This window comes from Hypanus sabinus, chromosome 2, assembly GCF_030144855.1.
Source record: "Hypanus sabinus isolate sHypSab1 chromosome 2, sHypSab1.hap1, whole genome shotgun sequence".
Classification (NCBI taxonomy): Eukaryota; Metazoa; Chordata; class Chondrichthyes; order Myliobatiformes; family Dasyatidae; genus Hypanus; species Hypanus sabinus.
Window position 1 is genome coordinate 155,836,810 of NC_082707.1, and position 17,624 is coordinate 155,854,433.

General features: G+C 41.5%; 1 protein-coding gene across 5 annotated transcripts in view; it reads left to right on the plus strand.

Moving 5' to 3' along the window:
• Positions 1–17,624, plus strand: part of LOC132385306 (armadillo-like helical domain-containing protein 4) — a 105,849-nt gene that overhangs the window by 68,111 nt on the left and 20,114 nt on the right. For all 5 annotated transcript variants that reach the window (XM_059957327.1, XM_059957351.1, XM_059957338.1 and 2 more), the window contains exon 7: positions 14,251–14,282. In XM_059957327.1, the coding sequence (XP_059813310.1) occupies positions 14,251–14,282 (32 nt within the window). The remainder of the gene's footprint in view (positions 1–14,250; positions 14,283–17,624) is intronic.

The window sequence follows — 17,624 nt, forward strand, 5'->3', positions numbered from 1 at the left end:
GTCTGAATATGTGATCTGGGCAGGCTGCAAGTGCCGCAATGTTTCAACGGCAACTTAGCTTGCTTACAAGTTACTAATCTTCACTACTCTTTGGGTCGTGGGAGGAAACCAGAGCACCCGGAGGAAACCTACTCAGTCACAGGGAGAATGTACAGACTCCTTGTAGACAGCAGCGGGAATTGAACCTCAGTTGATGGGGCTGTGGAGTGTTACATTTGGGCCAAGGGGGAGATCAGTGGGGAGGGATGAGTGGACAAGGGAGTTGCGTAGGGAGTGATCCCTGCGGAAAGCAGAACGTGTGAGGGTGGGGTGAGGAAAAGATGTGCTGGGATCCCGCTGGAGATGGCAGAAATCATGGAGAATTATGTGCTGGATGCAGAGGCTAGTGGGATGGTAGGTGAGGAGCAGAGGCACCCTAACTCTGCTGGGAAGATGGGGTGAGGGCAGATGTGTGAGAAGTGGAAGAGATGTGTGTGAGGGCAGCATAGATGATGGAGGAAGGGAAGCCCTTTGAAGAAGGAGGTCTTCTCAGTTGCTTTGGAATGAAAAGCCTCATCCTGAGAACAGCTGCTGCAGAGCTGGAGGAACAGCTAAAGAGATGGCATTTTTACAAGGACAGGATGGGAAGAGGAATAGTCCAGAAAAAAGTGAGAGTCAGTGGGGTTTATAAAAGATATTGGTAGATAGACTGTCTCCAGGGATGGAGGCAGAGAGAGCGATAAAGGGGAGAGAGAAATGGACCAAGCAAGTTTGAGGGCAAGATGGAAGTTGGAGGCAAAGTTGAAGAAATTGTCAAGCTCAGCATGTGTCCGAGAAGCAGCACCAATGCGGTCATCAATGTCGTGTAGGAAGAGTTGGGGAGTAATGCTGGTGTAAGCTTGGAACATGGACTGTTCCATGTAGCTGATGAAAAGTCAGGCACAGCTGGGACCCATGGACTTTGGTTTGAAGGAAGTGGGAAGAGCCAAAGGAGAAATTATTGAGGGCAACCAGTTCTGGCAGATGAAGGAGAGTGGTGGTGTAGGGGAACTGGTTGGGTGTGTTGTCCAGAAAGAAGCAAAGAACTTTAAGGCCCTCCTGATGGGGTGGTGGAGGTGTGTGGGGACTGGACATCCACAATGAAAATGAGACAATCGGGGCCAGGGAACTTAAAGTCATTGGAAAGAAGAAGAGTGTGTGAAGTGTTACTGATGTAGGCAGGAAGCAACTGAACCAGGGAGGATAAAACAGAGTTGATGTATGCAGATATTAGTTCAGTGGGGCAGGAGCAAGCAGAAACAATGAGTCTACCTGGACAGTCAGTTTTATGGATCTTGGGTGGGAGGTAGGAATGGGACGTGCAGGGTAAGGGAACCATGAGGGAGATCCCCAGGGTCAATAAAGTCGATGATGATGTGGGAGACCATAGCCTGCTTTTCCTTAGTGGGGTCTTGTTCAAGGGGTAAGTAAGAGGAGGTGTCTGAGATTTGCTCTCTGGTCTCAGCAAGGTAGAGGTCAGTCGACTAGACTACTACAGCACCCCACTTATCTGCGGGCTTGAGGGTGAGGTTAGGATTAGTGTAGAGAGAGTGGAGAGCTGCGCGTTCAGGAGTGAGGTTGGAATTGGAGAGAGGAGTGCTAAAGTCAAAATGGTTGATGTCTCATTGGGAATTAGTGATCAGGCAGAAGTTCAGAGCGGGGTGTCCAGGAAGAGGGGGAGGGTTGAAGATGGGAGAAGGGGGCATCATTGCGGGCTGGAAACTCCTTGCCAAAGAAGTAGGCATGCAGACAGAGGTGGCGGAAGAGCTCAGCGTCATGGCGGACGTGGAACTCACTGATGTGCGGGCGCAGGGAGACAAAGGTGAGGCCCTAAGTGAGGACAGAATGTTCTGCTTCAGGGAGGGCAAGGTCAGAGGGAATTGTGAAGACCCAGCACAGATGAGAGCTAGGATGAGGTGGAAGAGAGTTGGTGGTGTCGGAGGAGAGGGGAGGGCTAGAGTGTTCAGAGGAGGTGGGGTGAGAGGAAGATGGAGGCTCTGTACACCCGAGTGCTGACGGTGGGGCCTGAGAGACATGGGATTGCAGAACGGTGGTGGGGGAAAAGGGAGGCCGTGGTTCCAGCGGCAGTGCATAAAGCAGCCGATCAAAGTCCAGGCTTGAGTCAGAGGTAGAGGTTGTGTAATTAGCAGTTTGAAGGTGTCTGGGGTTGTTGGAACTGGCATTGATAGCAGTGGAATACGGGCTCTAAATCTGCCCGGGATCGTTGGAACTGGTGTTAGTGTCACCAATACGGAGGTGCCAGGGCCAGGGGTTGGTTCGGAGAGGTTCATAATCTGCAGGTCTGTGATGGTATCGAGGTCTGAGCAGGCAGCTGAAGGGATGGTTGTGCAGGGGCATCCAGGGCCACGGGTGGATTCTGCACTCTGCAGATGAGCGATCTTCCAATCCTTGCCGTATGTGAGGAAGGCGAAGAACTGGAGATTGACAGCGTGGATCCGGTGGAAGATGAAGTGTCGGCGAGGTCCATTGCCTGTCGAGGTGAGAGAATCCTGGAGTTGTAGCAGGTAGCCTCCCCATCTCCAGTGGCCACAGACACTAACACTACATTGATTGCTAGCACCTCCCATCTGACACTGAATGTTGTAAATAACTGGTGGGCTCAGCCCCATGCTTTCTGTCCCTCCCCTGACTTCTGTGTTTGCCTTTGCAAAAAGCATGAAATAGCCAGCCTTGTATCCTGAGAATAAGAATGAAGTTGCTGGTGGGGCTTGTAAAATAAAAGTGTCAGCTCTGACACAATAAAGTGGAGATATCAAAAACAAGTGAAACATGCTGTCACAACCTGATACCTCTCAAGCCTCTGTAACACTTTGAAGTATTCCTGGAAATTCAGATTAATGGAGAACTGTCCCTTGGTGCCTCAGTGATCCCCATGTCCTTTTCCTAACGTGTATTGTAATCCACTGCTTCTGTTGGTTTCTACATGCTGCTGAGTAGCTGGTTTCTACACACTATCATGAGGCCTTGACGGGGCTGGGCCACACCATTGGGAGTGTGGGGGTGGAAAGTTAGGGGTTTGTAGTGAAGGGAACACTCTAGTTTGTTACGGCAGTAACAACAGCAAATTAATTGACTAATAATTTCACCCTTTTTGACATAGCACCTGTATTCTGCAACAGGAATAACCAGCATGGAAATTGCTTTCTCCCTGAAACTGGTAATGGCTTACAAAGTTAACCACATCGGTTGTGTTCCTCATATTAATATTGTCTGCAAAATATCCTTATTCTTTTCTGGTGGTTTATGAAGAGTTGCAGTTAAGAGTGGGCATGCTGTGTCATTGTGGGCACTGGAATGTGTGGTGACATTTGTGGGCTGCCCCCAAAACTCCTTTGAGTGCGTTGGTTGTTAAGACACAAGGTACTTCACTGTGTCTTTTGATGTACGCATGATAAATAAACTTGAATCCTGAATTGGGAAACACGTACCTGCACAGCCTTGTTCCATATCGATAAATCTGGCCACCTCATGGTTAAGGGCTTCCAATCTGTTGCAGCTTGCATAGTTACATACGATGAATCTCTTTTTATGGAGCTACTGATGGCTGGGGTATTTCTAACTGTTGGCTCTTCAGGAAAATTGACATCCAACATCAAAATAATATGGATCAGAATCAGATTTATTATCACTGGCATATGATGTGAAATTTGTTGTCTCATGGCAACCAAGTCTCCTTAGAGATGCAAGAAATCCTAAGCAATTCAGGTGTATTGGCAGAGTGAGCAAGAGAAGATGGATAGGTGAGAGTAATGGTTTGTGTTGGATGATGTGTGATGAGTAACACACACAAAACACCAGAGGAATGTGGCAGGTTAGGTAGCATCTATGGGGGCAATGGACAGTTGATGTTTCAGGTTGAGACCCTTCATCTGGCAGTCCAGATGAAGGACTTTGGCCCAAAATATAGACTGTCCATCTCCCTCTACAGATGCTGCCTGACCAGCTGATTTGAGAGTTGTTCCGGATTCCATCATCCTTAGGCTCTGACAAATGATGAACAATTGTTGATATAGTTATATGGGAGAAGCATTATGTGAGAGTGAATAGAGCTTCTGGGGATGTGAGGAGGTCTTCTGACCTGCATGGTTGGGTGTACCTTCAAGGTAGTTTTTTTATGAGAAGTGATAGGTTGGAGTAAAGTTGAGTGTTAGAGTTGGGATATTGCACACATTACAATGAATCCTGCCGTGCTAGCATTCCCTGTCCTGTGGATCCCACAAAACTACTTTCTGCATTGAACATGGAGTTGGATTGTTGTACAACCTTCAGACATTTCTGCCTTTCTGTGCCAACAGGTTTCGTCTTTCTGTGTGTAGGAGAGTATCAGTATTAGTAGTAGTGCGATCACTCCAGTTGAGTGAGGTGTTCTCCTAAGGGGTTGTTCACAGGGGGCTGTAGAGGCTGACCTGGGACCCTCATTTTCCAGTGCATTGTGCACATGAGCAAGTGGTAGCTGTGGTTATTACTTGTTCAGTCTCTCCTTTCCCAGCTGCTGCTTGTTCTCTGTGGCACAGCAGAGCTCACTCCCATGTAGTGCATTTCCCTCTTACACAGATTTCCTCCAAGTGCATCTATTGAGTGCAACGTCTACCCAGCTTTTAGGTGTGATGTTGAATCTCTTCAGATTGATTTTGATGTTATCTTCGAAGCACTTACTTTGCCCACCAGGGGCTCGCTGACCTTCTTTCAACTGGGATTAACGGATCTGTTTGGGGAGATGTGAGTTAGACATCTGAATGACATGACCTATGCATTAGAGGTGGTGTTGCTTTGTCATGGTGGGAATGCTGTTCACTTTGGCCTCCTCCAATGCGCTGTCTGTCCTTCCAGAAGATCCTCAAAATCTTTGGTGGTATTGTTCCAGGGCTTTCATGTGTCTATTGCAGGTGGTCTGATTCAGCTCTATTCAGTAATGTGGAAAGGACGACTGCTCTACAGAACAAAAGTTTTGTTTGGACCAGTAGACTGCTGTCTTCAGAAACTCTTTTCCTTTCTTTTCAAATCTTTTTATTATTATTATTCAAAAACAACACAGGTACATTGAAGTAACAACACTTACAATGCCTCAAAAAAAAAGAAACTATCTTAAAGATTGAAAATTTTTGTGAATAAAACAAAACCCTACTAAGCAAGAAAGGTGAGAGATAAAAAGAACCCCATTGTGGGTACAACCCCGGAGCCATGCATCATTTTTAGAAAGCTTCTAAAAATAAACATCAAACCGCCAACAAGAAAGAAAGATATATCAAAAAAAAATTTACACTTAGATCGTAGAGGAAATGTATCAGTTAACTGAAATGATAATGACGGGCAAATGAGCCCCATCTCTTCTCAAAATCAAATAAAGGTTCAAAGGTTCGACTTTAATTTCCTTCAAGCTAAGACACAGCATCACTTGAGCAAACCATTGTGACAAAGTAGGAGCTGATATATCCTTCCATTTCAACAAAATGGCCCTCCTCGCTATCAATGAAACAAACGCAATAACATGTTGGTCTGACACAGAAATACCATGGATATTTTGAGGAATTATTCCAAAAAGCGCAGTTAATTTAGTAGGTTTCAAGTTGATTCTGAGTACTTTAGAAATTGTTGAAAAGATTGACTTCCAAAACTGTTTTAATATAGAACATGACGAGAACATATGTGTCAGTGTAGCTATCTTAGTTTTACATCTGTCACAATACTTGTCAACATTGGGAAATATTTTAGAAAGTCTCTCCTTCATCAAATGATAATGATGTACAATTTTAAATTGAATCAGTGAATGACTAGCACAGATTGAAGAAGTTAACCAGCTTCAGAATCCACGTCCAATCCTCCCATATAAAAGTCAAATTGAGTTCCTTCTCCCAATCCTGTTTAATCTTAAGTAAAGGATGCTTATCCCATTGTAATAATAAATTATAAATTCTTCCAATAGAACCTTTCATCGAGGGGTTCATATTCATAATAGTATCTAACAAGTCAGCCTCCAATACATAAGGTATTATGAATCGCTCCAGGAAGGTTTAAAAAAGTAATTACAATAAATGATACTACAAAGTTTAAATATTTTAAGATTAAAAAAATTGTGGAACTGGAGCCAAATTTGTAAAGAGTGCTTAACCACAGGATATAGGTTTAAATTAGCGACTTTAGCTAATTGTATTGGTAGAGCAACTCCTAATAACAAAATTAAATAAAACTGTTTCACAGCTCTCAGTTCCAGGTTTACCCAAATTGGCCGATCATTCCTATCACCCGAATATAACCAAAAGGACATATATCGCAAATTAACAGACCAATAATACATTCTTAGATTAGGCAAAGCGAGACCTCCATCCTTTTTCAACTTTTGTAAATGATATTTACTATTTCTTGGTCTTTTATTATCCCAAAGAAACTCTTTTGTTTAATCTTGCACAGAATCCTCTCGTACTACGCAGGTGGCAGTTAATCTCTGAGTTGATGTCTGCTTTTAAGAAGTGAATGCTGCCAAAGTAGGATAAGTGGTCTACATTTTCAAAGGCGATATCATCAACTTTTGGATAAATGGCTGATATAGGACTTGCATCTTTTTTATATTCAAAACAAGATCTAGGGCTCTATATGTCTTGGCAAAAACATTCAGGATATTTTGAAGGTTTTCAGAGTGTGCTGTGATGGCATAGTTAGATGCATCAGCAAGGGAGATGAGGTTGAGTACAGGGCTACGGTGGGAAACTTTGTCACATGGTGCGAGCGGAATCATCTGCAGCTTAATGTGAAAAAGACTAAGAAGCTGGTGGTGGACCTGAGGAGGGCTAAGGCACCGGTGACCCCTGTTTCCATCCAAGGGGTCAGTGTGGACATGGTGAAGGATTACAAATACCTGGGGATATGAATGGACAATAAACTGGACTGGTCAAAGAACACTGAGGCTATCTACAAGAAGGGTTAGCGCCGTCTCTATTTCCTGAGGAGGCTGAGGTCCTTTAACATCTGCCGGACGATGCTGAGGATGTTCTACGAGTCTGTGGTGGCCAGTGCTATCATGTTTGCTGTTGTGTGCTGGGGCAGCAGGCTGAGGGTAGCAGACACCAACAGAATCAACAAACTCATTCGTAAGGCCAGTGATGATGTGGGGGTGGAACTGGACTCCCTGACGGTGGTGTCTGAAAAGAGGATGCTGTCCAAGTTGCATGCCATCTTGGACAATGACTCCCATCCACTCCATAATGTACTGGTTAGGCACAGGAGTACATTCAGCCAGAGACTCATTCCACCGAGATGTAACACTGAGCGTCATAGGAAGTCATTCCTACCTGTGGCCATCAAACTTCACAACTCCTCCCTCGGAGTGTCAGACACCCTGTGCCAATAGGCTGGTCCTGGACTTATTTCCACTTGACGGGATTAACTTATTATTTAATTATTTATGGTTTTATATTGCTATATTTCTTAACTATTCTTGGTTGGTGCGGCTGTAATGAAACCCAATTTCCCTCAGGATCAATAAAGTATGTCTGTCTGACATGTGTATATTGAGGAATATCTCCCTGTATCCCCTTACAAACCTGGCATCACATGCGAGGAGACATTCTGCAATTGTTTCTATTGTGTTCTGAACTCTAATCAATTGTGTGTTTAGAGTGTCCCATTAAAAACAATGGTGTCAAGAAAACAACCTCTCCCTGAATGGCACAAAAACAAAGGAGCTGGTCGTGGACGACAGAAGGAACGGAGACAGTCTCACCCCTATTGACACCTATGGATCTGGGGTTGAGAGGGTGAACAAGTTTACGTTCCTCGGTGTAAACATCACTGAGGATCTCATGTGGTCTGAACACAACAGCACCTCTTTCACCTCAGAAGGTTGAAGAAGTTTGGTGTGGGCCCCCAAGTCCTATAACTTTCTACAGGGGCTCAACTGAGAGCATCCTGACTAGCTGCATCACTGCCTGGTCTGGGGACTGTACTTCCCTCAATCGCAAGACTCTGCAGAGAGTGGTGCGGACAGCCGGGTGCATCTGTAGATGTGAACTTCTCACTATTCAGGACATTTACAAAGACAGGTGTGTAAAAAGGGCTCAAAGGATGCCAGTCATCCCAACCACAAACTCTTCCAGCTGCCACCACCTGGGAAACGGTACCACAGCATAAAAGCCAGGGCCAACAGGTTCTGGGACAGCTTCTTCCACCAGGCCACCAGACTGCTTAATTCACACTGATACAATTGTATTTCTATGTTATATTGACTATCTTGTTGTACATCCTATTTATTACAATTTACTATAAATTGCACATTGCACTTTTAGATAGAGTCGTAACGTAAAGATTTTTACTCTTCATATATGTGAAGGATGTATGAAATAAAGTTAATTCAATTCAATACCCCCTCATGCTTACTAGAGGGGAAGCCAGCACCAATTCAGATGAGGCCGTGTTGAAAAGCCAGGCAGAGACGTGCTGCTATTACTTCTGGCTTTCCTGTGAGCTAATTCCTATATGTTCTAAAATTTGATCCTGCATTTCCCAAACATTTCCAATGACCTTATGCACCTCAGTACGTTACTGTGCAAGACATGTATTATATTTTTCTGATACCACAAATTATATCTTAGTTGACCAGATCATGCTGGTGGTTTAAAGGCACCTACTTGTCTTAGTTACCTCAAATAGACACACAGTAAACATGTCAATAATGCTGGGTTTGTCAGAGCATCTGAGGGAAAGACTCAGTTTATTATGGGATTTAGCACAGTATTTGACCAGTCAGGAGCATTTAATGATGGATAAGCACTTTGGAAATTAAGCCAAGTGAAAATCAATTTCACTTAATATGGATCTGAAAACCACGATTCAGCAGATTTATAAAAATTGGACTATAGAGGGGAAGGAGAGGTGGAAGAAAGACTATAGTTAAGTTAAATTAAAGCCTTAAGTTAATCATGAGCAGCACATTAACTAAATGTCAAATAAATATTGGTGGTTACAGGTGGGAAAGCATTAACTATTGCCTTGGCTAGCACCTTGCACAATGCTCAGAATGTGTTTTATTTGAACAGAAGCCACAAAATCCCATTTGTTGTAATTGCCTCTGCATTATCTTTGTCAGTGGGTGAATCCATGATGACTGTCCATATCAGAAAACTTTGCATTAAGTGGATTGGATTTGAACCCTTTCAGGGAGGTGATATTTTTTTCTCAGCAGAGTACAGTGCTAGCAACACTTTGAGGTATTGATCCTACAGTTCTATTTGGTGCTTGCAGAGCCATGATTCTTAAAGGATGGAGATGGAGGCAGAAATAAGAATGATGTCCACAAGACACTACTCTTTTTTTATACATCTTGTTATATTGGCTCATTTATCTGATGTTCTGGTTATTTTTGCTGAAGATCTTTATGCCATTCATTTTTGACAGCTTCCTCTTTCTCAGTCACTATTACGTGCATATAATTGTCCATTTCTTGTAGTGTAACTGAGATGCCAATACAGCTTCATTAATTAATGCTGCAATTTAAATAAATGCATTAGTTTATTGCAAGGTAATTCATAATTTGTTTTACTAGATTTGTGGGAGGGATGCTTTACATTTTAAAGGCAAAACAGGACTATTATTTGCTGTGGAGAAATTGAGTAAGTATTGTGTTTAAAAATATAGTTCTCCCTTTTCTCTTTTGCTGTTTCAGAAGGCATTAGCAATATTCTTCCGTAGCAGGTACCTGTGCTGGTAATATTTACTCACTTTCCCTCCTGCTGCTGGGTATCTCCCGAGAGCGCAAGTCCTCCCTGGAAGCTTGTAACAAATGTGCAGCTAAACCTAACTAAAAAAAATTAGACAGGGAATGCAAGTGAAGGCACAAAGTTTGCTCCTGATGGGCCACGACCAAAGGAGGTTCTCATATTTTTAAAATGCACACACCTCATTGCCAAAGAGTTAATATTAGAAAGTTAGGAATATTTTTTAAAATTTGAATTTGCCCTATATTTTGAAACTGACGATGAGGTAGGCCTCCGTTAGTCTCGATAGACCATGGATTTGCACCTTGGAAAGTTTCCGGGGCACAAGCCTGGGCAAGGTTCTTTTAATGGAAGACCGGCAGTTGCCCAAGCTGCAAGTCTCCCCTCTCCATGACACCAATGTAGTCCAAGGGAAGGGCATTAGGACCCATACAGCTTGGCACTGGTGCCATCGCAGAGCGATGTGTGGTTAAGGGCCTTGCTCAAGGACACACACATACAGCCTCAGCCAAGGCTTGAACTAGCAAACTTCAGATAACTAGACGAACACCTTAACCACTTGGCCATAGTCACTGTTCTACTGTGTTATCATATGTCTGGCTGCTACCTACAAGAGTTGCTCTTGCTCAGAGTCACTGTATCATTTCCTCTCAGTCATCTTGTGTACAGATACTCCTGCACCTAGTCTCACTTCATGTACATTCAGTCTATACATATCAGCTAATCTTATGTATATAAGGCCACGTTCTAACAGTTACTTGTACATTTTGTTTCATATGATTTTTTAAATATTTATATTTATTGTACTTTTCTTTTTTTAAATCATGTTCTTTATGCTTGTATTTTTTGAGGCTGCACTAGATCTGGAGTAACAATCATTTCATTTTCCTTTACTCTCGTGTACTGATGGGTGACAATATACAATCTTGAGTCCTCAATCTTAATTTTTTTTGTGAGGTCAAGGGACGAGCACTGGGATATATTATATGGAAGAGCTAGTCATATAAGTAAATGGTTATTAATTACAATATTTAGCAGGCATTATTTCTGTTTATTAGGCAGGTATCTATATTGTTTTATATTCCTTAAAGACATCATACTTACTCAATGATTTGGAATATTTTCAACTATAATTTATAAAAACTAAGAAATAAGAGTAGAAGTTGCCTGTAAATCTTTCCCACTAGGAATGAATAATTTCAGGGAATCCAGATGTATATTTGGTCAATTACAACAGAATATTAAAAATGCTATAAAATATTTTTAGTTGGGTATCTGAATCTTTGTTCCTGACACCCCTACTACCATCGTACCAGAAAGCTGCACATGGTGGCAACATTCGAACATACAATGAAGCAGCGTAGAAAGCAGCAAGTCAATATGTTGTGATTTTGAAAGGGCTGTCCAGTTAGTTTCATTCCCTTTTTACTCTTTAGTCCTGGATATAATCCTTTCAGCTGTTTATCTCCTTCCTTTCTGAAGGTTGTTATCGGGTGTTTTGCCACCAGTGCATTTCAGATAGTCAGTCTGAGGTGTACAGTATGTTGTAAAGTGAGAAGTTGAGTCTAAATGCATTTGATTTTGTGATAAAAGATCTCAGATCTGATATGTTTACTGTTTATCTCTTATCATAGATGCTGTCTGATTTGTTCACTTTAGTTGGGGTATAAACATCAGTGCAGATTAGTTGGGTCAAATGATCTATTCCTGTGCTGTTTATGCCATGGTAGTTCCCAGAATGATTACAATTAGACAACACTTTTGTTGGGTAAACAGTAATACCGATTCAGTTAAGATTAGGAAAGAGAGCATTTTCTGTTTTTTTAAAACTGAATCTTGACTGACAAATGACAAGCAACATCTGATGCAACACACACAAGATGCTGGAGGAATTCAGCAGTTGGGTAGCATCGGTGGAGAGGAATAGAGTCGACACTTCAAGCTGAGACCCTTCATCGGGATTGGAAAGGAAGGGGGGAAAGATGCCAGAATAATGCAGGGAGGTGAAGGAAGACAACCTAGAAGGTGATAGGTGAAATCATGTGGGTGGGATAGGTAAGGACTGGAGAAGAAGGAATCTGATAGGAGAGGAGAGTGGACCATAGGATAAAGGGTGGGAGGAGGGGCATCGAGGGGAGGTGATGGGCAGGTGAGGAGAAGAGGTAAGAAGCCAGAGTGATGAATAGAAGAAGGAAGGGGGAGGAGAAGAGGACAAAAACAGAAAAAAATTACTGGAAGGAGAAATCGATGCTCATGCCATCAGGTTGGAGGCTACCCAGATGGAATATGAGGTGTTACTCCTCCACCCATGCCAGATAAGAATTAAACTGTTTGGTTACTGGGAAATTCTGCTTTTGGTGGAGCAGAGGTGCTCAACAAAATGGTCCCCAAATTACATCAGGTTTCATCAATGTAGAGAAGGCTGTATTGGGAGCACTGGATACAATACCCAAACAGATTTTCAGGTGTTACCTCACCTGGAAACACTGATTGGGCCTAGAATGGAGGTGATGGAGGAGGTGAATAAACAGGTGTAACACTTCTCTCACTTGCAGGGATAAATGTCAAGAGGGAGGTTAATGGGGAGGGATGAATGATCACAGAAATCACGGCAGGAGCAATCTCTGCAAAAGCCGCAGAGTGGGTGGGGGAGGGGTTAAAGATGTGTTTGGTAGTAGGATCTCATTGAAGGTGGCAGAAGTTGTGGAGATTGACGGGTTGGGTGCAGAGGCTCATGGGTGATAATGTAAAGAAGTAGAGGAACTCTATCCCCTTCAAGGTGCTGGAAGATGGGGTGAACATGGTTGACTAGGAAATGGAGGAGATGTGGATGAGGGCAGCATCAATGGTGGAACATCTAATGTTTTGTGTCCAGAACCAACACCTAAAATCAAGAGCAGGCAAAGGCCAATCATCCTTCAGGTCATCTCCATCATTTCATATAACTGTTGCTAATGCTCGATCTCAATACAATACACCTGCTACATTACATAACCTTTGAAATTTCGTATCTAGAAAAGGATCTACCATAATGTCAAATATATTTCACAACTTGGCCCCCACAACCTCTGCAGTGAGAATTCCACAGGTTCACTAGCCTGAAGTAAAGAAGTTTTTCCTCATCTCAAACCAACTGTCTTAGGCTAAATCCAGAGAATGTGATTGCACAACAAAGGGAAACATCTTTGCCTGCATCCAGCCTGTTTTTTGTGGGTTTCTGCTTGATCTCCTGTTCTTTGAAACAGAGGGTTCTCTCTCCTCATGATTGATCACCCTTGAAATCATAAACACATAAGATTCTGGAAACCCTCGAAATCGGTTGTCTCTCCTGATCTGAAATGATGTCACTATAATGACATACTAATTTTGTTCTAGAATCTTATGCACATTAACATTATAATCGTGTACCTACAGGGTAAATTATTTTCTGATGAAACAAAGAAATGATGGTGCTAATAAAATTAATATTTAATCTATTCTGTATCCTTGAAACGGCACTCGTTATAACTCCATCCTTATGGAACCCTTTGGTGATTATGAACTCAGTGCCAATGTTCACTGGTACAGATGGTGAAAAATATTCATGTTGTAAATCTGGCAGCAGAGCTTTTTATGGGCTCATTAAGGATAGTTGTTTCTGATGCCTTAATATTCGTGCTTAGTGTGCACAAGACCAATTGAAAACTGTACCTAGAACCATTATTATAAATGAAATCACAGTTATCGTATCTCTGTTCAGGAGCTGAAAGTTCAGCACAGCAGGCAATGCTATTGAAATGTATCATTTTGCTTCGTAATTATTCCCATTGTAATAACCATTTTCGTTGTGGAGAGTATTGCAATAAGGTAATAGAATATTTCCTAACACTTTACTGCTGTTGAATTTAGCACTTGAATACCATCAACATTAGACCTAAATTGTCCATCAGATTTCCTACACATGCATTAGATTCTAATTATTCCCATATCAATCTCCTGCCAACGATTAAGGGAAGCATTATGTCCCTGATATTTCCAGACTTTACGTATGGACAAATAAATGAGCAACTTTGAATCTGAAACCTGTTTAGAATAGCGTGAATTGGCTTTGTTGGAAATCTAATTGTTGCTTCAATGGGGTAAGAAATTGAAAAAGAATAAATTTGACTACTTATATATTGCATTAAATTCCATGATTTGATTTATTAGATGAGACTGGAATCTACCTGTAATTCTATTGGATTAGAAATGCAGATTGCAAGACACTTTTTGCTAGAAAGTGGTAGTCTACACAGGACAACTGACAGATTTGACTTCATAGAACTCATAATTGAATGCAAACAACAGTATCTATTTGCCAGGATTAATATTTTGCCATTGGTCTTGCTACATCTGCTTCACTTCTATGACATAGTGGTGTATTTAATTAATTATTTAGTAAGGTTTGGCTCAATTAAATTATTTCATGTTTGTATCAAAAGATTACTTCTTCTTTCTAACACAAGTATTTTCTATCTTTTTGCAGTTAGAAGCTGGCTAGAGAAAATCAAAAATAAAGTAAGTAGTATTGGACAGACATGTTCTGCGTTTTGATTCAATGCCAAAGTGTTTCCTACTTTATTATGCTCTATTTGAGGCTGCTTTGTTCAAATCAATCTTTTTTTCAGCATTGCAATTTGCCGTATAGCAGTCCTTAATTCATTTCCGATCAGATACATGTGCTCCAAAGTGCAGTATCATTTTGCTGTGCACCTGTTGGGCATGTGCTGAAAATTCATACTCTTCTGTATGGAATCTCATGCCAAAATGTTGATATCCTAAAACTTTCTGATTACCACATTCAATTGCATCGCCTTCCCATGGATTTAGTCATGGAGCAGCCAATTTTAACGTGTTAAGAGAATAGATTAATCAGTTATTACATAGTGAAGAATTTGCTGGGGAAGAGTGATCATACAATACAAGAATTTCACATTCCATTGGTATTGTGAAAGTAGAGATGACCAATAGGCATGAGAGGTAACAACGTTTGGTAGGTACATAGAACAGGAAACATAGAACATTACAGCACAGGACAGGCCCTTCATCCCACAATGTTGTGCCAAACTTTTAACCTACTCTGAGATTAATCACACCCATCCCTCCCACAAGCCCTCCATTTTTCTTTCACCCATATCCCTTTATAAGAGTCTTTAAAATGTCCCTACTATATCTACTTCTACCACCATCCTTGACAGCACAATCCATTAGACCATAAGACATAGGGGAAGAATTAGGCCATTCAGCCCATTGAGTCTGATCCACTATTCCAGCAGGTCCTGACGAAGGGTCTCGGCCCGAAACATTGACATTGCTTTTCCCTATAGATGCTGCCTGGCCTGCTGCGTTCCACCAGCATTTTATGTGTGTTGCTTGACTTTCCAGCATCTGCAGATTTCCTCGTGTTTGTCCACTATTCCATCATGGCAGATTTATAATCCCTCTCAACTCCATTATCTTGCCTTATCCCATAAACAGTTGACACCCTGACTAATCAAGAACTTGGTGCCATAACTGTCTGTGGCAATGAATTCCACAGAATGACTATCCTCTGACTGAAGAAATTCCTCTCATCTCTGTTTTAAATGGACATTCCTCTGTTCTGAGGTTATACCCCCAGATTCTAGACTCCCTCACAGCAGGAAACATCCTCTTCATATCCAGTCTGTCTTGGCCTTTCAATATTTGATAGGTTTCAATGAGATTCCCCCCCCCCCCATTCTTCTAAACTCCAGTGAGTACAGAGCCAGAACCATCAAATGCTCTTCTCCATACGTTAACCCCTTCATTTCTGGAGTAATTGTTGTGAACCTCCTCTGGACCGTCTCCAATGCCAGCACATCTTTTCTCAGATAAGGCGCTCAAGACTGCTCACAATACTCCAAGTACATTCTGACCAGTGCCTTCTAAAGCCTCAGCCTTACATCCTTGCTTCCATATTCTAGCCCTCTCCAAACAAACACTGCACTGCATTTGCCTTCCTTACCATCGACTAAACCTGCAAGTTAACCCTTAGGAAATCCTGCAGGAGGACTTCCAAGTCTCTTTGCACCTCTGATTTTTGAATTTTCTCCGCATTTAGAAAATTGTCAACATAAGTGACCCAATTGTCAACATAACCCAAGCTTTACTGGGTTACCACATCCTTGGCTCTGACGACACCCCAGTATCTCCCTCACCCTTTCAGGATATTAGCTAAAAACTATAAAGAATTCTGATATAGATGCACAGTGAAAGAGAATAGAAACTGCAAATTCAAAGCAATGACAAATGATTGCAAAATTTATTCAAATCTATTTAAAGCTATAAATAAAATTATTTCTTTATTTAGTTAGGGTAGAACAATTTTAGACTGATCATTAGTAGTCTAACCATATACTACTTCATTGCTTTTTCACAATCCAGTGGAATGGATGGTCTTAGTGCAGTGAGTGCTGCTTCTCAACATCAGGATGAATGTCAGAAGGTGTTTCAGATTTCTGCCTTCAGTAATTCGCAATTTTTTTTTTTGCTTTGAAAGAGGTTGGGCAACTACACTGAAACCACATGCCAGTAAATATGATGTTGGAAAGGCAATAAAGAACATCTTGATCTTTTTCCACAGTGCAGGACAGCATTCAGAGATTTCTTTTTGCAGCAATAAGTCTTGATAATGACTTACTGAACTTTGGTTTCAGCTCAAAGCTGTTTTGTAAGATTAGCTCTTCCTCCTGTCTTCCTGTTAATTCCCCATTACAAGTGTTCAGTAACGGATATATTACCCATTCTGGAATCTGGATGGAGAGGAGATCCTGAAATCTCTTTGACATGTCCTTATTTAGATTACCCAGATGGACACAGTATACTTGAAGATTATCATCTGGTATTCTTTCTTTCTCTTCCAACTCAGAGAGGCTCAGAAACTGGAGAAGGTCAAATAGGGTTAACTTGGAAAGAAATGTGGAGATGACAAATTTGACTTTAATAAGGTTCACATTATTTCCTTGCAATTGAATATTGATTTCATTAAACTTTGCGAATAATTCAGATAAATAAGCAACATTGTGCCTAATATTCTTGAGTTGATTACTGAATAAAGCATTCGAGTATTCAAAGAATTTTATTACAATTTCAAAAATTGCATAAAAGTGTCTCAGGCAGTTTCCTTTTGAGAACCATCTGATTTCTGTGGGCAACAGCAAGTGTTCCAAAGCAAGTCATTCTCAGTACAAAGCTCTCGAAATAATCAGGAACTCAGAGTATGGGACTTGATTTTATTTACCACTGTGATAGTATTTAATGATGTGCACAGCTGACCACTCAGTTTTTTTTGTGACAAGATATTGTCTGTGAATTATACGGTGGATGATAGATACAGCTTTTTGCAAGAAAATAATAACCCCACAGTGCTATCCATGGTGCCTCATCTGTTACACCAGCACGAATGTTAGTGAGCGGACTGTCCTTCTCTTTGCAAAATTGCTCAACAACCCAAAATATGGACTACCCCTTCATATCTGTTTCTAGTCCATGCAAGTGAAAACTCTTGCCCCATGCTTTCATCTTTCATGAATCAAACATAACCATCAGCAAAAATTCATTGTCTGGCAAAGCTGACTCATACACCTGCAGAACAAATTCTGCTGTCAAATGTATGTTGCATAATATGTCTTCCACAGTCTCAGACATTTCACGTGAAGTGCTTTTCATTTCTGAAAGTTTTCACAAAGTGATTGAAAATAAGCCAAGTTCTTGCTTGCTTTATCAGAGTGTTGTCACTTAAGATACCTGGAAATAGCACAACCTCTTCAATCCAGATTACTCATGATATGCTAAATACAAAATCGTCACATTGCTTTTCAACAACTATAACATGCTTTG